The 15,039-nt window shown below is 47.4% G+C and overlaps 1 protein-coding gene and 1 long non-coding RNA gene across 4 annotated transcripts in view; one reads left to right on the plus strand and one right to left on the minus strand.

Moving 5' to 3' along the window:
• kcnq3 (potassium voltage-gated channel, KQT-like subfamily, member 3) overlaps positions 1-12,453 on the minus strand; it is a 201,011-nt gene extending 188,558 nt beyond the window's left edge. The window contains exon 1 of the mRNA XM_085992847.1: positions 12,138-12,453. Within this exon, the coding sequence (XP_085848973.1) occupies positions 12,138-12,266 (129 nt within the window). The 5' untranslated portion in view covers positions 12,267-12,453. The remainder of the gene's footprint in view (positions 1-12,137) is intronic.
• LOC147114846 (uncharacterized) overlaps positions 1-15,039 on the plus strand; it is a 98,193-nt gene that overhangs the window by 64,379 nt on the left and 18,775 nt on the right. The window lies entirely within an intron of this gene.

Below are 15,039 nucleotides of genomic sequence, written 5' to 3' on the forward strand. Positions count from 1 at the left end.
GCACACAGGGCGCGGCCGGTGCTACGAAGCCGGGCAGCGTACAGACCCGAGAAGAGGGAGGAAAGTGTCCCATAGGGTCTGCTCTGACGACGGGAACAGTAATTAAAATAAAAGAAATTAGAAGCGCAGAAAGCCGCGAGGAGCTGCAGTTTGCCACGGGGACCGCGGAGAGCGGCGTTGGCAGCAGCACGGGGGGAAGTGCGCGAAGACCATAGGGCGTCGCCATCAAGGCATAAAAACGCCAGCAACAGCACTGGCAGCAGCGGAAAAGACAGAAAGCGCGGGAGGTGCCATCTTAATCCAGCGGGGAAGAAGGCAAAGCGCGGGAGGCGCCATCTTAGATCTCCAAGATGCCAAAGACTGGCAATATCACTGCCTTCGATAATGCAATAGATGGAAAGAGTCGAAGTATATTGCAAGGCAAATGAACTAGTCGATGAGAAAAAGGCATCGGTACTACTAAACGTACGGCCTATTGCGGAACCTGATCACTCCAGTCAAACCGATGGAGAAGAGTTTTAACGAAATTGTTGATATCCTACAGGAACACCTAAATCCTACACCGCTGCTGATAGCAGAAAGATTTATATTCCACAAGAGAAATCAGCATAAAGATGAGAGCAATGCTGATTACCTTACGGAACTACGCAAGCTATCAAAGCACTGCCAGTTCGGAGCAGGACTGGCAGATACCCTACAGGACAAATTTGTCTGTGGACTCCTGAGTAAAGGAACCCAGATGAGGTTACTCTCAGAGAAAGAGCTGGCGCTAGATAAGGCTTTCAGCGTGGCAGTATCATACGAAGCAGCAGCAAGGGGAGCTGCGGAAATACAGCAAAAGCCACAGGAATACGGCACCCATGAAATGACACGGGGATTTGAAAAATGTTATCGCTGCGGCAGAACAACCCATGACCAGAAGGACTGCTGGTCCAAGGACAAAACATGCAGGCAATGCGGAAAGATGGGACATGTTGCACGAGTTTGCAGGTCCGGGAAGAAGACTAACAACAACAAAAAGCTTACTAAGGAAAAGTACAGGAAAGTACAAAAGATGACGGACAGTAGTTCCGAAGACCAGAAGAGCGATAGTGAATCCGGGAACAAGAGACTAAGCTGTCTCAAACTACACAACGTAATCACAAAAGAGGATCACCGAACCATTTGGGTCACCCTCACGATAGCAGGGTCCCAAGTCAAAATGGAATTGGATACAGGATCAGCCCTGACCATCATGAATCGACAAGACTACGAGCGGCTATTCTCACACATACCCTTGAAAGACACATCCATTGTCTTGAAGACATATACGGGGCAGAAAGTATACCCCAGAGGGAAAATAAGGGTGCCTGTCGAATACAACGGCAAGGAAATACAGAAATTGTATCTGTACATACTGCAAGATGGTGGACCACCGTTATTGGGACGTGAATGGATCAGAAAGATAAGTTTAGACTGGCACTCCATTCAGGCACTGACTGTGGCTGGTAAAAAGGATGACGACGTCACACCTGGCCGATTGTCAAAAATCTTGGGTAACGCTAAAGAGGTATTTCAACAAGAACTGGGAACTCTTAAAGGCGTAACCGCCTCGATAAAAATAGAAGAGAATGCAATTCCCAAGTTTTTCAAAGCAAGACCGGTACCGTATGCAATTCGCCCAGCCGTTGAGGCAGAGCTGGAGAATCTGGAGAATGCAGGCGTGTTAACTAAGGTAGACTGGAGCGAATGGGCGACACCCATCTTTCCTGTCATGAAGAAAATGTTAAACAATAAGCCTGAGGAGCCAAGGAAGGTTCGCATCTGTGGGGACTTCAAGGTGACTGTGAACCCAGTCCTTCACACAGTACAGTATCCTCTTCCGAGGATAGAAGATATTTTCGCCTCACTATCTGGAGGGAAACGTTTTACAAAAATTGACCTAGCGCAAGCATATTTGCAGATGCAGGTTGAAGAATCCTCTAGGAAATAGCTCACGTTAAACACTCACAAAGGTCTTTACCAGTATAATCGACTGGTATTCGGAGTTGCATCAGCTCCAGCTATATGGCAAAGAGCGATGGAACAAGTCCTGCAAGGGATTCCGGGGACTCAGTGTTACTTGGACGACATCCTAGTGACGGGTGAAAATGACAGTGAACACCTTGCCAACCTAGAGCAGGTGCTCACTAGACTAAGAGAACATGGGCTACGAGCCAATCGCCCCAAGTGCGAGTTTTTCTAAGAAACAAATATCGTATTGTGGCCACGTGATTGATGAAGAGGGGTTACATAAGTCCCCTGACAAAATTGAAGCGGTAGTTAAGGCTCCAGCGCCTGAAAATGTGTCGCAACTGAGGTCATTCCTCGGATTGGTGAATTACTACCATAAGTTTTTGCCGAATTTGTCCACAATTCTGCACCCACTGAACGCCCTGCTACAAACTGGAGTAGCATGGAAATGGAGCGATGAATGTAAGCGGGCCTTTCAGAAGTGTAAAGGCCTGATCACTTCAAGAGAAGTATTGGCTCACTACAACCCATCACTACCGATAAGACTGGCGTGTGATGCGTCTCCCTACGGCGTTGGAGCGGTACTGTCACATAAATCCCTTGATGGTTCAGAGAGGCCAATAGCTTTTGCGTCATGCTCGTTAACTGCAGCCGAGCGTAACTACGCCCAGATTGACAGAGAGGCCCTCAGCCTGGTGTGGGGGGGTGAAGAAGTTCAATCACTACCTGCACGGACAGAAATTTACTCTACTAACTGATCATCAACCTCTTGTCTCCATTTTCAACCCTAAGAAGGGCGTCCCGATAATGACAGCACAACGGCTACAGAGGTGGTCCCTTTTCCTAGGGGCACACCAATATGACATCGAGTACAAAGGAACTAAACAGCATGGGAATGCTGATGGATTGTCGTGCTTACCGTTGCCGACGGTGGAAGAAGCACCTGCAGTGGATTCTGTGGAGATATTCCACTCGACCGTAGTCGAATGTCTACCTGTGACGAATGCAAACATAGAAAAGGAAACACGAAATGACCCGACACTCTCCAGGGTCTATGATTTAACGGTGAAGGGATGGCCAGCACATGGCGAACCACTGTTGCCAGCATTCTCGCCGAGGAGAGAATAGCTGTCAGTGTGCCGAGGAACCTTGATGTGTGGATTCAGAATAGTAATTCCACCCAAATTGAAGGATAGAGTGCTCAATGAGCTTCATGAGGGTCATCTGGGAGGGGTAAAAATGAAGAACTTAGCCAGAGCGTTTGTGTGGTGGCCGGGAATCGATAGAGAAATCGAAGAGATGAGCAAGAGCTGTACAGGATGCCAGAAGGTCCAAAACGCCCAACCACAAGCCCCTCTACATCCATGGGAGTGGCCCTCATCTCTATGGCAAAGGGTACACATTGATTTTGCTGGTCCATTTATGGACTCGATGTTTTTAATTGCGGTGGATGCACATTCAAAGTGGCCAGAGGTAATAAAAATGTCCTCAACCACCACAGAAAAAACTATCACAGTCTTACGAACCATATTCGCCAGAAATGGGCTGCCTGAACAGATTTGCTCCGACAATGGACCACAGTTTGTGTCTGAAGAGTTCCGGAGGTTCTTAAAGAACAATGGTGTTAAGCATTACACATCCGCCCCATATCATCCAGCCACCAATGGATTGGCTGAGGGGTTCGTTCAAACATTCAAGAAGGCTATCAAGGCAATGTGTAATGAAGACATACCCCTATAACACAAGGTGGATAACTTCTTGTTTGCCTACGACACATGCGGTTACCAACCAAACTCCAGCCATGATGTTCTTCAATCGAAGACTAAGATGCCGCTTGGATTTGGTTAAGCCAAACATCAGAAGAGATGTGGAGAACAGGCAGTTTCAGAATATGAATGAAAGGCCAACCAGGAGTTTCAAGATAGGTCAACCAGTTTTGGCCCGGGACTACCGCACAGAGAAATGGCAGCCAGGAACGATCTGCACACGGCAAGGACCTCTAATGTATACCGTGGACGTTGGAGAGAGCATTGTAAGACGCCATGCTGACCAGATTCTAGAGTCACTGGAAAACGTCAAATCTGCACCACGATCCTATACGCCTGGTGATGAAACCGAAGTACCAATGGCATCTACCGCAGAGTTGGTGATATTGGAAGCAGATGAATCAAACAACGACGTTGATCCCAAATCAACTTTGCCAGAAGAACCTGATACCCCAAAGAGGCGTTATCCGGACAGAATCAGGAAGCCTCCTCAAAGACTGAATTTATAATTGATTAACTTCAGCTAATGTATATAGCAACTGTAATTGTAAATATGTTATTGAATTATTAATCGAATGTTATGTACTGTTTAGCTAAAAGGGGAGGAATTGTAGTGTATGTACCTTGAAGAAGGAACTATATTCTGCAGCCCCTGTATAATGCAGTACCAGTAGTGACCACCTCTGTATATAAGCCTGTGTAGTAACTTTGTATAGTAGTTCCAGTTTTGTCTCCATTCAGTAAACACCTGTTACAGGTAGACTACCCTTTATCCGAACTTCCGAAAACCGAAACCCTCTAAAAACTGAAGGTTTTTTCGTTCAGCGTAAGTCGTGCGCACGACATGACCAGAGTGGCGCACGACTTACGCTGAGCAGAGGGTCAGCGTAAGTCGTGCGCACGACACCCCGCGGACGCCCCCGCAGACCCCCGCTGACCCCGACCCCCGCCGACTCCTCCGTGGACCCCCACGCGGACCCCCGCCGACCCCGACCCCTGCCGACTTATGCTGAGCAGAGGGTCAGCGTAAGTCGTGCGCACGACCCCCCGCCGACCCCCCCGCGGAACCACCTGACTCTCTTCCAAAGTCTCGAAAGCAACGAGAACTCTGAGCCCGCGGCGGTGCCAGCCCCTGTTCCGACCAAGCACGACGACCTGTTGGTGGAAATGCGGAACTTCATTGCATTCCAGGCTAGCAGCGACGGACAAGCCACGACTGCGGACCCCCCCGGACCCCCGCCGACCCCGACCCCCGCCGACCCCCCCGCCAATCCCCCCGCGGACCCCCGCCGACGCCGACCCCCCCGCGGACCCCCGCCGACGCCAACCCCGGCCGACCCCCCGCGGACCCCCGCCGACCCCGACCTCCGCCGACGCCCCCGCGGACCCCCGCCGACGTCGACCCCCCCGCGGACCCCCGCCGACCCCGACCCCCGCCGACCCCCGCCGATCCCGACCCCCGTCGACCCCCCCGCGGACCCCCGCCGACACCCCCGCGGACCCCCGCCGACCCACCTTCCGAACTCTGAAATTTTCCAAAAACCGAAACACGGCTGGTCCCGAGGTTTTCGGATAAATGATAGTCTACCTGTATAACCAACTTCTGCAGTCCGTGTCTCAATTACACACGGACGTTACAGATGTGTGTCGAGGTGTAGGTGAGTGATGTGTGTAGACGTGTAGGTGAGTGATGTGTGTAGACGTGTAGGTGAGTGATGTGTGTAGAGTTGTAGGTGAGTGAAGTGTGTAGAGGTGTAGGTGAGTGAAGTGTGTAGAGGTGTAGGTGAGTGATGTGTGTAGAGGTGTAGGTAAGTGAAGTGTGTAGAGGTGTAGGTGAGTGATGTATGTAGAGGTGTAGGTGAGTGATGTGTGTAGAGGTGTAGGTGAGTGAAGTGTGTAGAGGTGTAGGTGAGTGAAGTGTGTAGAGATGTAGGTGAGTGAAGTGCGTAGAGGTGTAGGTGAGTCAAGTGTGTCGAGGGGTAGGTGAGTGATGTGTGTAGAGGTGTAGGTGAGTGACGTGTGTAGAGGTGTAGGTGAGTGAAGTGTGTAGAGGTGTAGGTGAGTGACGTGTGTAGAGGTGTAGGTGAGTGCTGTGTGTAGAGGTGTAGGTGAGTGAAGTGTGTAGAGGTGTAGGTGAGTGATGTGTGTAGAGGTGTTTGTGAGTGAAGTGTGTAGAGGTGTAGGTGAGTGAATTGTGTAGAGGTGTAGGTGAGTGATGTATGTAGAGGTGTAGGTGAGTGATGTGTGTAGAGGTGTAGGTGAGTGAAGTGTGTAGAGGTGTAGGTGAGTGAAGTGTGTAGAGGTGTAGGTGAGTGAAGTGTGTAGAGCTGTAGGTGAGTGAAGTGTGTAGAGGTGTAGGTGAGTGATGTGTGTAGAGGTGTAGGTGAGTGATGTGTGTAGAGGTGTAACTGAATGAAATGTGTAGAGATGTGGGTGAGTGATGTGTCGAGGTGTAGGTGAGTGATGTGTGTAGAGGTGTAGGTGAGTGATGTGTAGAGGTGTAGGTGAGTGAAGTGTGTAGAGCTGTAGGTGAGTGAAGTGTGTAGAGGTGTAGGTGAGTGAAGTGTGTAGAGGTGTAGGTGAGTGAAGTGTGTAGAGGTGTAGGTGAGTGAAGTGTGTAGAGCTGTAGGTGAGTGAAGTGTGTAGAGCTGTAGGTGAGTGAAGTGTGTAGAGGTGTAGGTGAGTGAAGTGTGTAGAGGTGTAGGTGAGTGAAGTGTGTAGAGGTGTAGGTGAGTGAAGTGTGTAGAGCTGTAGGTGAGTGAAGTGTGTAGAGGTGTAGGTGAGTGATGTGTGTAGAGGTGTAGGTGAGTGATGTGTAGAGGTGTAGGTGAGTGAAGTGTGTCGAGGTGTGGGTGAGTGAAGTGTGTCGAGGTGTAGGTGAGTGAAGTGTAGACGTGTAGGTGAGTGAAGTGTGTAGAGGTGTAGGTGAGTGAAGTGTGTAGAGGTGTAGGTGAGTGAAGTGTAGACGTGTAGGTGAGTGAAGTGTGTAGAGGTGTAGGTGAGTGAACTGTGTAGAGGTGTAGGTGAGTGAAGTGTGTAGAAGTGTAGGTGAGTGAAGTGTGTAGAGGTGTAGGTGAGTGAAGTGTAGACGTGTAGGTGAGTGAAGTGTGTAGAGGTGTAGGTGAGTGAAGTTTGTTGAGGTGTAGGTGAGTGATGTTTGTAGAGGTGTAGGTGAGTGATGTGTGTAGAGGTGTAGGTGAGTGATGTGTGTAGAGGTGTAAGTGAATGAAGTGTGTAGAGATGTGGGTGAGTGATGTGTCGAGGTGTAGGTGAGTGATGTGTGTAGAGGTGTAGGTGAGTGATGTGTAGAGGTGTAGGTGAGTGAAGTGTGTCCAGGTGTAGGTGAGTGAAGTGCGTAGAGCTGTAGGTGAGTGAAGTGTAGAGGTGTAGGTGAGTGAAGTGTGTAGAGGTGTAGGTGAGTGAAGTGTAGAGGTGTAGGTGAGTGAAGTGTGTAGAGGTGTAGGTGAGTGAAGTGTGTCGAGGTGTAGGTGAGTGATGTTTGTAGAGGTGTTGGTGAGTGAAGTGTGCAGAGGTGTAACTGAATGAAGTGTTCAGAGGTGTAGGTGAGTGAAGTGTAGAGGTGTAGGTGAGTGATCTGTGTAGAGGTGTGGGTGAGTGAAGTGTGTGGAGGTGTAGGTGAGTGAAGTGTGTAGAGGTGTAACTGAATGAAGTGTGTAGAGATGTGGGTGAGTGATGTGTCGAGGTGTAGGTGAGTGATGTGTGTAGAGGTGTAGGTGAGTGACGTGTAGAGGTGTAGGTGAGTGAAGTGTGTCGAGGTGTAGGTGAGTGAAGTGTATCCAGGTGTAGGTGAGTGAAGTGCGTAGAGGTGTAGGTGAGTGAAGTGTAGAGGTGTAGGTGAGTGAAGTGTATAGAAGTGTAGGTGAGTGAAGTGTGTCGAGGTGTAGGTGAGTGAAGTGTAGACGTGTAGGTGAGTGAAGTGTGTAGAGATGTAGGTGAGTGAACTGTGTAGAGATGTAGGTGAGTGAAGTGCGTAGAGGTGTAGGTGAGTCAAGTGTGTCGAGGGGTAGGTGAGTGATGTGTGTAGAGGTGTAGGTGAGTGACGTGTGTAGAGGTGTAGGTGAGTGAAGTGTGTAGAGGTGTAGGTGAGTGACGTGTGTAGAGGTGTAGGTGAGTGCTGTGTGTAGAGGTGTAGGTGAGTGAAGTGTGTAGAGGTGTTTGTGAGTGAAGTGTGTAGAGGTGTAGGTGAGTGAATTGTGTAGAGGTGTAGGTGAGTGATGTATGTAGAGGTGTAGGTGAGTGATGTGTGTAGAGGTGTAGGTGAGTGAAGTGTGTAGAGGTGTAGGTGAGTGAAGTGTGTGGAGGTGTAGGTGAGTGAAGTGTGTAGAGCTGTAGGTGAGTGAAGTGTGTAGAGGTGTAACTGAATGAAGTGTGTAGAGATGTGGGTGAGTGATGTGTCGAGGTGTAGGTGAGTGATGTGTGTAGAGGTGTAGGTGAGTGATGTGTAGAGGTGTAGGTGAGTGAAGTGTGTCGAGGTGTAGGTGAGTGAAGTGTGTCGAGGTGTAGGTGAGTGAAGTGTAGACGTGTAGGTGAGTGAAGTGTGTAGAGATGTAGGTGAGTGAAGTGTGTAGAGGTGTAGGTGAGTGAAGTGTAGACGTGTAGATGAGTGAAGTGTGTAGAGATGTAGGTGAGTGAACTGTGTAGAGGTGTAGGTGAGTGAAGTGTGTAGAGGTGTAGGTGAGTGAAGTGTGTAGAGGTGTAGGTGAGTGAAGTGTAGACGTGTAGGTGAGTGAAGTGTGTAGAGGTGTAGGTGAGTGAACTGTGTAGAGGTGTAGGTGAGTGAAGTGTGTAGAAGTGTAGGTGAGTGAAGTGTGTAGAGGTGTAGGTGAGTGAAGTGTAGACGTGTAGGTGAGTGAAGTGTGTAGAGGTGTAGGTGAGTGAAGTGTGTTGAGGTGTAGGTGAGTGATGTTTGTAGAGGTGTAGGTGAGTGATGTGTGTAGAGGTGTAGGTGAGTGATGTGTGTAGAGGTGTAACTGAATGAAGTGTGTAGAGATGTGGGTGAGTGATGTGTCGAGGTGTTGGTGAGTGATGTGTGTAGAGGTGTAGGTGAGTGATGTGTAGAGGTGTAGGTGAGTTAAGTGTGTCCAGGTGTAGGTGAGTGAAGTGCGTAGAGCTGAAGGTGAGTGAAGTGTAGAGGTGTAGGTGAGTGAAGTGTGTAGAGGTATAGGTGAGTGAAGTGTAGAGGTGTAGGTGAGTGAAGTGTGTCGAGGTGTAGGTGAGTGAAGTGTGTCGAGGTGTAGGTGAGTGATGTTTGTAGAGGTGTTGGTGAGTGAAGTGTGCAGAGGTGTAACTGAATGAAGTGTTCAGAGGTGTAGGTGAGTGAAGTGTAGAGGTGTAGGTGAGTGATCTGTGTAGAGGTGTGGGTGAGTGAAGTGTGTGGAGGTGTAGGTGAGTGAAGTGTGTAGAGGTGTAACTGAATGAAGTGTGTAGAAATGTGGGTGAGTGATGTGTCAAGGTGTAGGTGAGTGATGTGTGTAGAGGTGTAGGTGAGTGACGTGTAGAGGTGTAGGTGAGTGAAGTGTGTCGAGGTGTAGGTGAGTGAAGTGTATCCAGGTGTAGGTGAGTGAAGTGTGTAGAGATGTAGGTGAGTGAACTGTGTAGAGGTGTAGGTGAGTGAAGTGTGTAGAGGTGTAGGTGAGTGAAGTGTGTCGAGGTGTAGGTGAGTGAAGTGTGTAGAGGTGTAGGTGAGTGAAGTGTGTAGAGATGTAGGTGAGTGAAGTGTGTAGAGGTGTAGGTGAGTGAAGTGTGTAGAGGTGTAGGTGAGTGAAGTGTGTAGAGATGTAGGTGAGTGAAGTGTGTAGAGGTGTAGGTGAGTGAAGTGTGTAGAGATGTAGGTGAGTGAACTGTGTAGAGGTGTAGGTGAGTGAAGTGTGTAGAGGTGTAGGTGAGTGAAGTGTGTAGAGGTGTAGGTAAGTGATGTAGAAGTCTAATGTCTTTCTAATGGACAAATGTGGAGCAAATGGCAGATAAGCGCTTGAACCTGTTGAGATTGCCTTTTGTCGTTACCATGGTAAATATGACAAGATTTCTAGCACTTTGCATCTCAATGGGTCATAATTATTCTTTTTTAATTTTGTATTGTTCAGCCTTCAAGGTAGAAATCATTCTTGCCCAATAAACTACAATACAGTTTACGGTAAGACCTGGGTTCAAATCCAGCCCAGACTGATGGAAGAAAAATCTCATCTGTCTGCTGGCTGTAAGGATGCTATGTAATATGGGCTTGAGCATGGGCCTACAGCATGAAACTTCCCCCAATTCTAAACTACAGTAATTGGCAGCCTTACTTACAGAGGCAAAAGGATGGCCGGTGATTTTTTTAAATATTCATTCCTGGGATGTGGGCGTTGCTGACAAGGCCAGTATTTATTGCCCATCCCTAATTACCCTTGAGAAGGTGGTGGTGAGCCTCCTTCATGAACCGCTGCAGTCCATGTGGTGAAGGTACTCCCACAGTGCTGTCAGAATCATAGAAAGTTACAGCATAGAAGGAGGCCATTTCGGCCCGTTGCGTCCACGCTGGCCAACAAAGAGCTATCCAGCCTAATCCCACTTCCCAGCTCATGTTCCATAGCCCTGCAGGTTAGAGCATCCCAAAGTGCATATCCAAGTACTTTTTAAATGTGGTTAGGGTTCCTGCCTCTACCACCCTTTCAGGCAGTGCGTTCCAGACTCCCACAACCCTCTGGGTGAAGACATTTCTCCTCAAATCCCCTCTAAACCTTCCACCAATTACTTTAAATCTGTGCCCCCTGGTTTTTTACTCCTCTGCTAAGGGAAATAGGTCCTTTCTATCAACTTTATCTATGCCCCTCATAGCTGTAATAGTTTCTTTAATCAATACCGCGAACCCCCCTCCCTTTTTACCTCCTTCTCTATCCCGTCTGAAAATCCTGTAACCAAGAATGTTGAGCTGCCATACCTGCCCCTCTTTCAACCACGTCTCTGTAATAGCTATAATATCATAGTCCCAAGTATCTACCTGTGCCCTCAGCTCATCTGCCTTGTTCGCTATACTCCTTGCATTGAAGTATATATCATTTAGTCCAGGCAAACCTCCTTGTTGACTACTATCTAGCCCTTGATTCTCTGTCCTTCCAATTTACTTTCTACATTTTTGTTTTCCAATTCCAGTTTTTCTTCCCTCCCTATTGACTCTATACTTAGGTTCCCATCCCCCTGCCAAGCTAGTTTAAACCCTCCCCAACAGCACTAGCAAACCCTCCCGCGAGGATATTGGTCCCATTCCTGTTGAGGTGCAACCCGTCTGGCTTGTAGAGGTCCCACCTCCCCCAGAAACTGTTCCAATTCCTCCTACACCATCTCTCCAGCCACGCATTCATCTGCTCTATCTTCCTATTTCTGTTAGGGAGGGAGTTTGAGGATTTTGACCCAGCGACAATGAAGGAACAGCAATATATTTCCAAGTCAGGATGGTGTGTAACTTGGAGGAGAACTTGCAGGTGATGGTGTTCTCATGCCCTTGTCCTTCTAGGTGGAAGAGGTCGCAGGTTTGGGAGGTGCTGCTGAAGAAGCCTTGAGGAGTTGCTGCAGTGCATCTTGTAGATGGTACACACTGCAGCCACAGTGTGCCAGTGGTGGAGGGAGTGAATGTTTAAGGTGGATGGGGTGCCAGTCAAGCGGGATGCTTTGTCCTGGATGATGTCGTGCTTCTTGGGTGTTGGTGGAGCTGTACTCATCCAGCCAAGTGGAGAGTACTCCATCACACTTCTGAATTGTGGTGGAAAGGCTTTGGGGAGTGAGGACGTGAGACACTCGCTGCAGAATACCCAGCCTCTGACCTGCTCTTGTTGCCACAGTATTTATGTGGCTTTGCTGATGTTAGGGTTGAGGCATGGAGTTGCGGCACAACAGAAGAAGCTTTGCTCTGCTTCTGGCTTTGCTATAACCTGCCCTTTAAGTGCCTGGTGATAACAATAGGGGAAGTGTTCTATTCTTCAGCACTAACATCCGTTTCCTTGATGAGAATTGTAGGGTATTATTTTGCAATGTGATACCAGACTTCTGTAGCAAAACATCAGATCAGGGCCTGCTCCACCATTCAATTAGATCATGGCTGATCAAACTAACTCAAAACATCTGAGAAATGCTGGACCATGCTAACTGGGTTGCCTTGAAAACAGATCTGTGAACCGTTCTGTCAAATATAATCAGAATCAATTAATTGGAATGTGAAATCATAAGGTTACCCCATGAAGTCTACACAAAATATTGAAGTCAAATGTGCTGAGGCTATGGTTGCATAACTCATTAATTAATCAGCACAGGCTCAAATCTAATAATTAGAAGATTAACTTTACAGCGAAAAACAACAGTTGTGTAAATTAGATTGTACTTAACCAGTATTAGGAGCCATTCTTGTGAGAGTGTCTCGAATTCGGTAAATGTTGACAAAATGGCCAGGATTAAGCACCCAAGGACTAACAAAAATCTGTGAAGTGAAAAACAAAGATGAATCATTACAAGCATCAAATTGATATAGCAGCAACATTGAACAAAATGCAGCAATCTACAGAGCCAATGTTCTTATTGGAAGGAACATACAAGTTAATGTATGTGGCAAAGATAGTCTCTCAGTGAATGATATTACCAAAGTAATTTGGTATGATATCAGTTTTAAATATACAACAGCAAAGATTGAAATATGTCTCATTTTCACAGTGAAGCAACAAATTTACAAATCCCACCATTACAAGGAAATGTGTTATACAGCTATGGCCTCAGCACATTTGACCTCAATATTCTGCGTAGGCTCCATGAGGTAACCTTATGATTCCATATTCCAGCAGGGAGCCTCATGCATGCCAGAAAATCATGCATTAATTTTAACCGGTCAGAAAGTTATGCACAGCAAGCACCGAGTTTCTAATGTGCTCTTAGAGGCTCATCACTGAAAATGCAAGTTGGAAAATTACCACTTCAGATTATTAATATTACTGCTGTTTTACTTCATTCTTTTAATACCATTTCAGTTGGTATTTTGAATAGGAGATTTAAGAAATGTATTACAGGAGGATGTCCCTTCCCAGCTATATAACAATAATGTAATATATGCATAGGAAGTAAATAATAAACTGAATATACGTGGCCAAGTAATATAGAGTAAAAGCTAGTACACCAGCAAATAGGATACAGGATCAGTCCAGAGCTGATACCCACTTAATTTACAGTTACAGGACCATAGTACAATGTGGACTATAGAAAAAAAAAGAAAGACTTGCATTTATATAGGGCCTTTCACGACCTCAGGACATCCCAAAGCACTTTATAGAACTAAAGCCGTTAGGCTTTCTCTCAACGTCACCTTCCCCTAAAACCACATCTTTGTTCCCACTTGCTCCTCCTCCATGGACTCTATTTAGGGACATGTATGAAGGTCCCTCACTAGCTGGAGATTAATTAAAGAGATAGCTTTTCAAAAATATAAACTGACTTTCATATTGGAAAAAATAGAATCGTTGATGCAGCGGCTCGAGCCATGACATGATGATGCCATGAAGTTAGTTGCTGGTTAATAAGAACATAAGATAATATAAGAACAGAAGAATTAGGAGCAGGAGTAGGCCATACGGCTCCCCCAAGCCTGTTCTGCCATTCAATAAGATCATGGCTGATCTTCGACCTCAACTCCACTTACCCGCCCGATCTCCATATCCCTTGATTCCCCTAGAGTCCAAAAATCTATCTATTTCAGCCTTGAATATACTCAGCGATTCAGCATCCACAGCCATTTGGGGTAGAGAATTCCAAAGATTCACAACCCTCTGAGTGAAGAAATTCCTCCTCATCTCAGTCTTAAATGGCCTACCCCTTATCCTGGGACTATACCCCCTAGTTCTAGACACTCCAGCCAGGGGAAACAACCTCTCAGCATCTACCCTGTCAATCCCCTTCTGAATCTTACATGTTTCAATGAGCTCACCTCTTATTCTTCTAAACTCCAGAGAGTATAGGCTCAATCTAATCAATCTTTTCTCATAGGCCAACCCTCTCATCCCAGGGATCAATCTAGTGAACTTTTGTTGCACCGCCTCGAAGGCATGTATATCCTTCCTCAGATAAGGAGACCAAAACTGTACACAGTACGCCAGGTGTGGTCTCACCAATGCTCTGTAAAATTGTAGTAAGACTTCCTTACTCTTGTACTCCAACCCCCTTACAATAAAGGCCAACATGCCATTTGCCTTCCTAATTGCTTGCTGTACCTGCATGCTAACTCTCTGTGTTTCTTGTACGAGGACACCTAAATCTCTCTGAACACCAACATTTAATAGTTTATCATTTTAAAAATATTCTGTTTTTCTATTCTTCCTACTAATGTGAGTAATCTCACATTTCCCCACATTATACTCTATCTGCCACCTTATTGCCCACTCACTTAACCTGTCTATATCCCTTTGCAGGCTCTTTGGGCTGGATTTTGTCAATGGAGGCGCGTTGGGGGCAGGACTGCAGGTTTTAGTCCCGCCCCTAGCAACGTCTGACCAACCCATGCAATTATCCCTTGATTGACCTTGTTAAGCCCACCCTGCGGGCTTACCAGACAATTAAGGGAAAGCCGGTGGCAGATGACGCTTCATCTGTCGAAAAAATTTTGACAGGTGAATTGAGAAGCTGTCAAACACTGACAATCTCTGTTCTAAGGTGAGTCCTTGCACAGAAGGCTCACCAAGATCTTTCTTCTCAGCAGAAAGCAGATGGCTGCTGCATCTGAGAATGCAGCAACCATTCTATCATCTCTGCATTGAGATGAGGCACCTCCAGATCCTCATTGGTTGAAGCCTGCAGAAAGAAGCAAAGGTAAGGAAACTTTTTCCAGTACTTTACACTCACCTCTTGTACTTACCTGTCCACACTTGCACCCATCACTCACCTCTGCAGTGGACATTTCGACCCCTCTCACCCCCACAGACCCACTGCTCGCCTCGCTGACCCTAACAAGGTTCGCAGCCATCAGGAAGCCTGCAATTGCAGGCGTAAAATGGGGCTAAGCCTCAAAACTGCCTGTTAACTGCCTGTTATTGGCTCTAATCCCCTTCCCGCCTCAAGGAGACAGGTCCCTGCGCGACTTGGGGACCCGCCTCCCGGGAAGATGGCACAGAGGCGGGTTGGGAGCAGGGTTGGTACCCGCTCCCAGTTTCTGCCATTTTCCCGGCAGTCCCGCCTCCAAATCCGCCTACCCAGGGCTGGGAAAATACCCCCCAATGTGTCCTCCTCACAGCGTACTTTCCCACCTAGCTTT

Source organism: Somniosus microcephalus, chromosome 7 (assembly GCF_052327205.1).
Source record: "Somniosus microcephalus isolate GS21.2 chromosome 7, FLI_Smic_1.0, whole genome shotgun sequence".
Classification (NCBI taxonomy): Eukaryota; Metazoa; Chordata; class Chondrichthyes; order Squaliformes; family Somniosidae; genus Somniosus; species Somniosus microcephalus.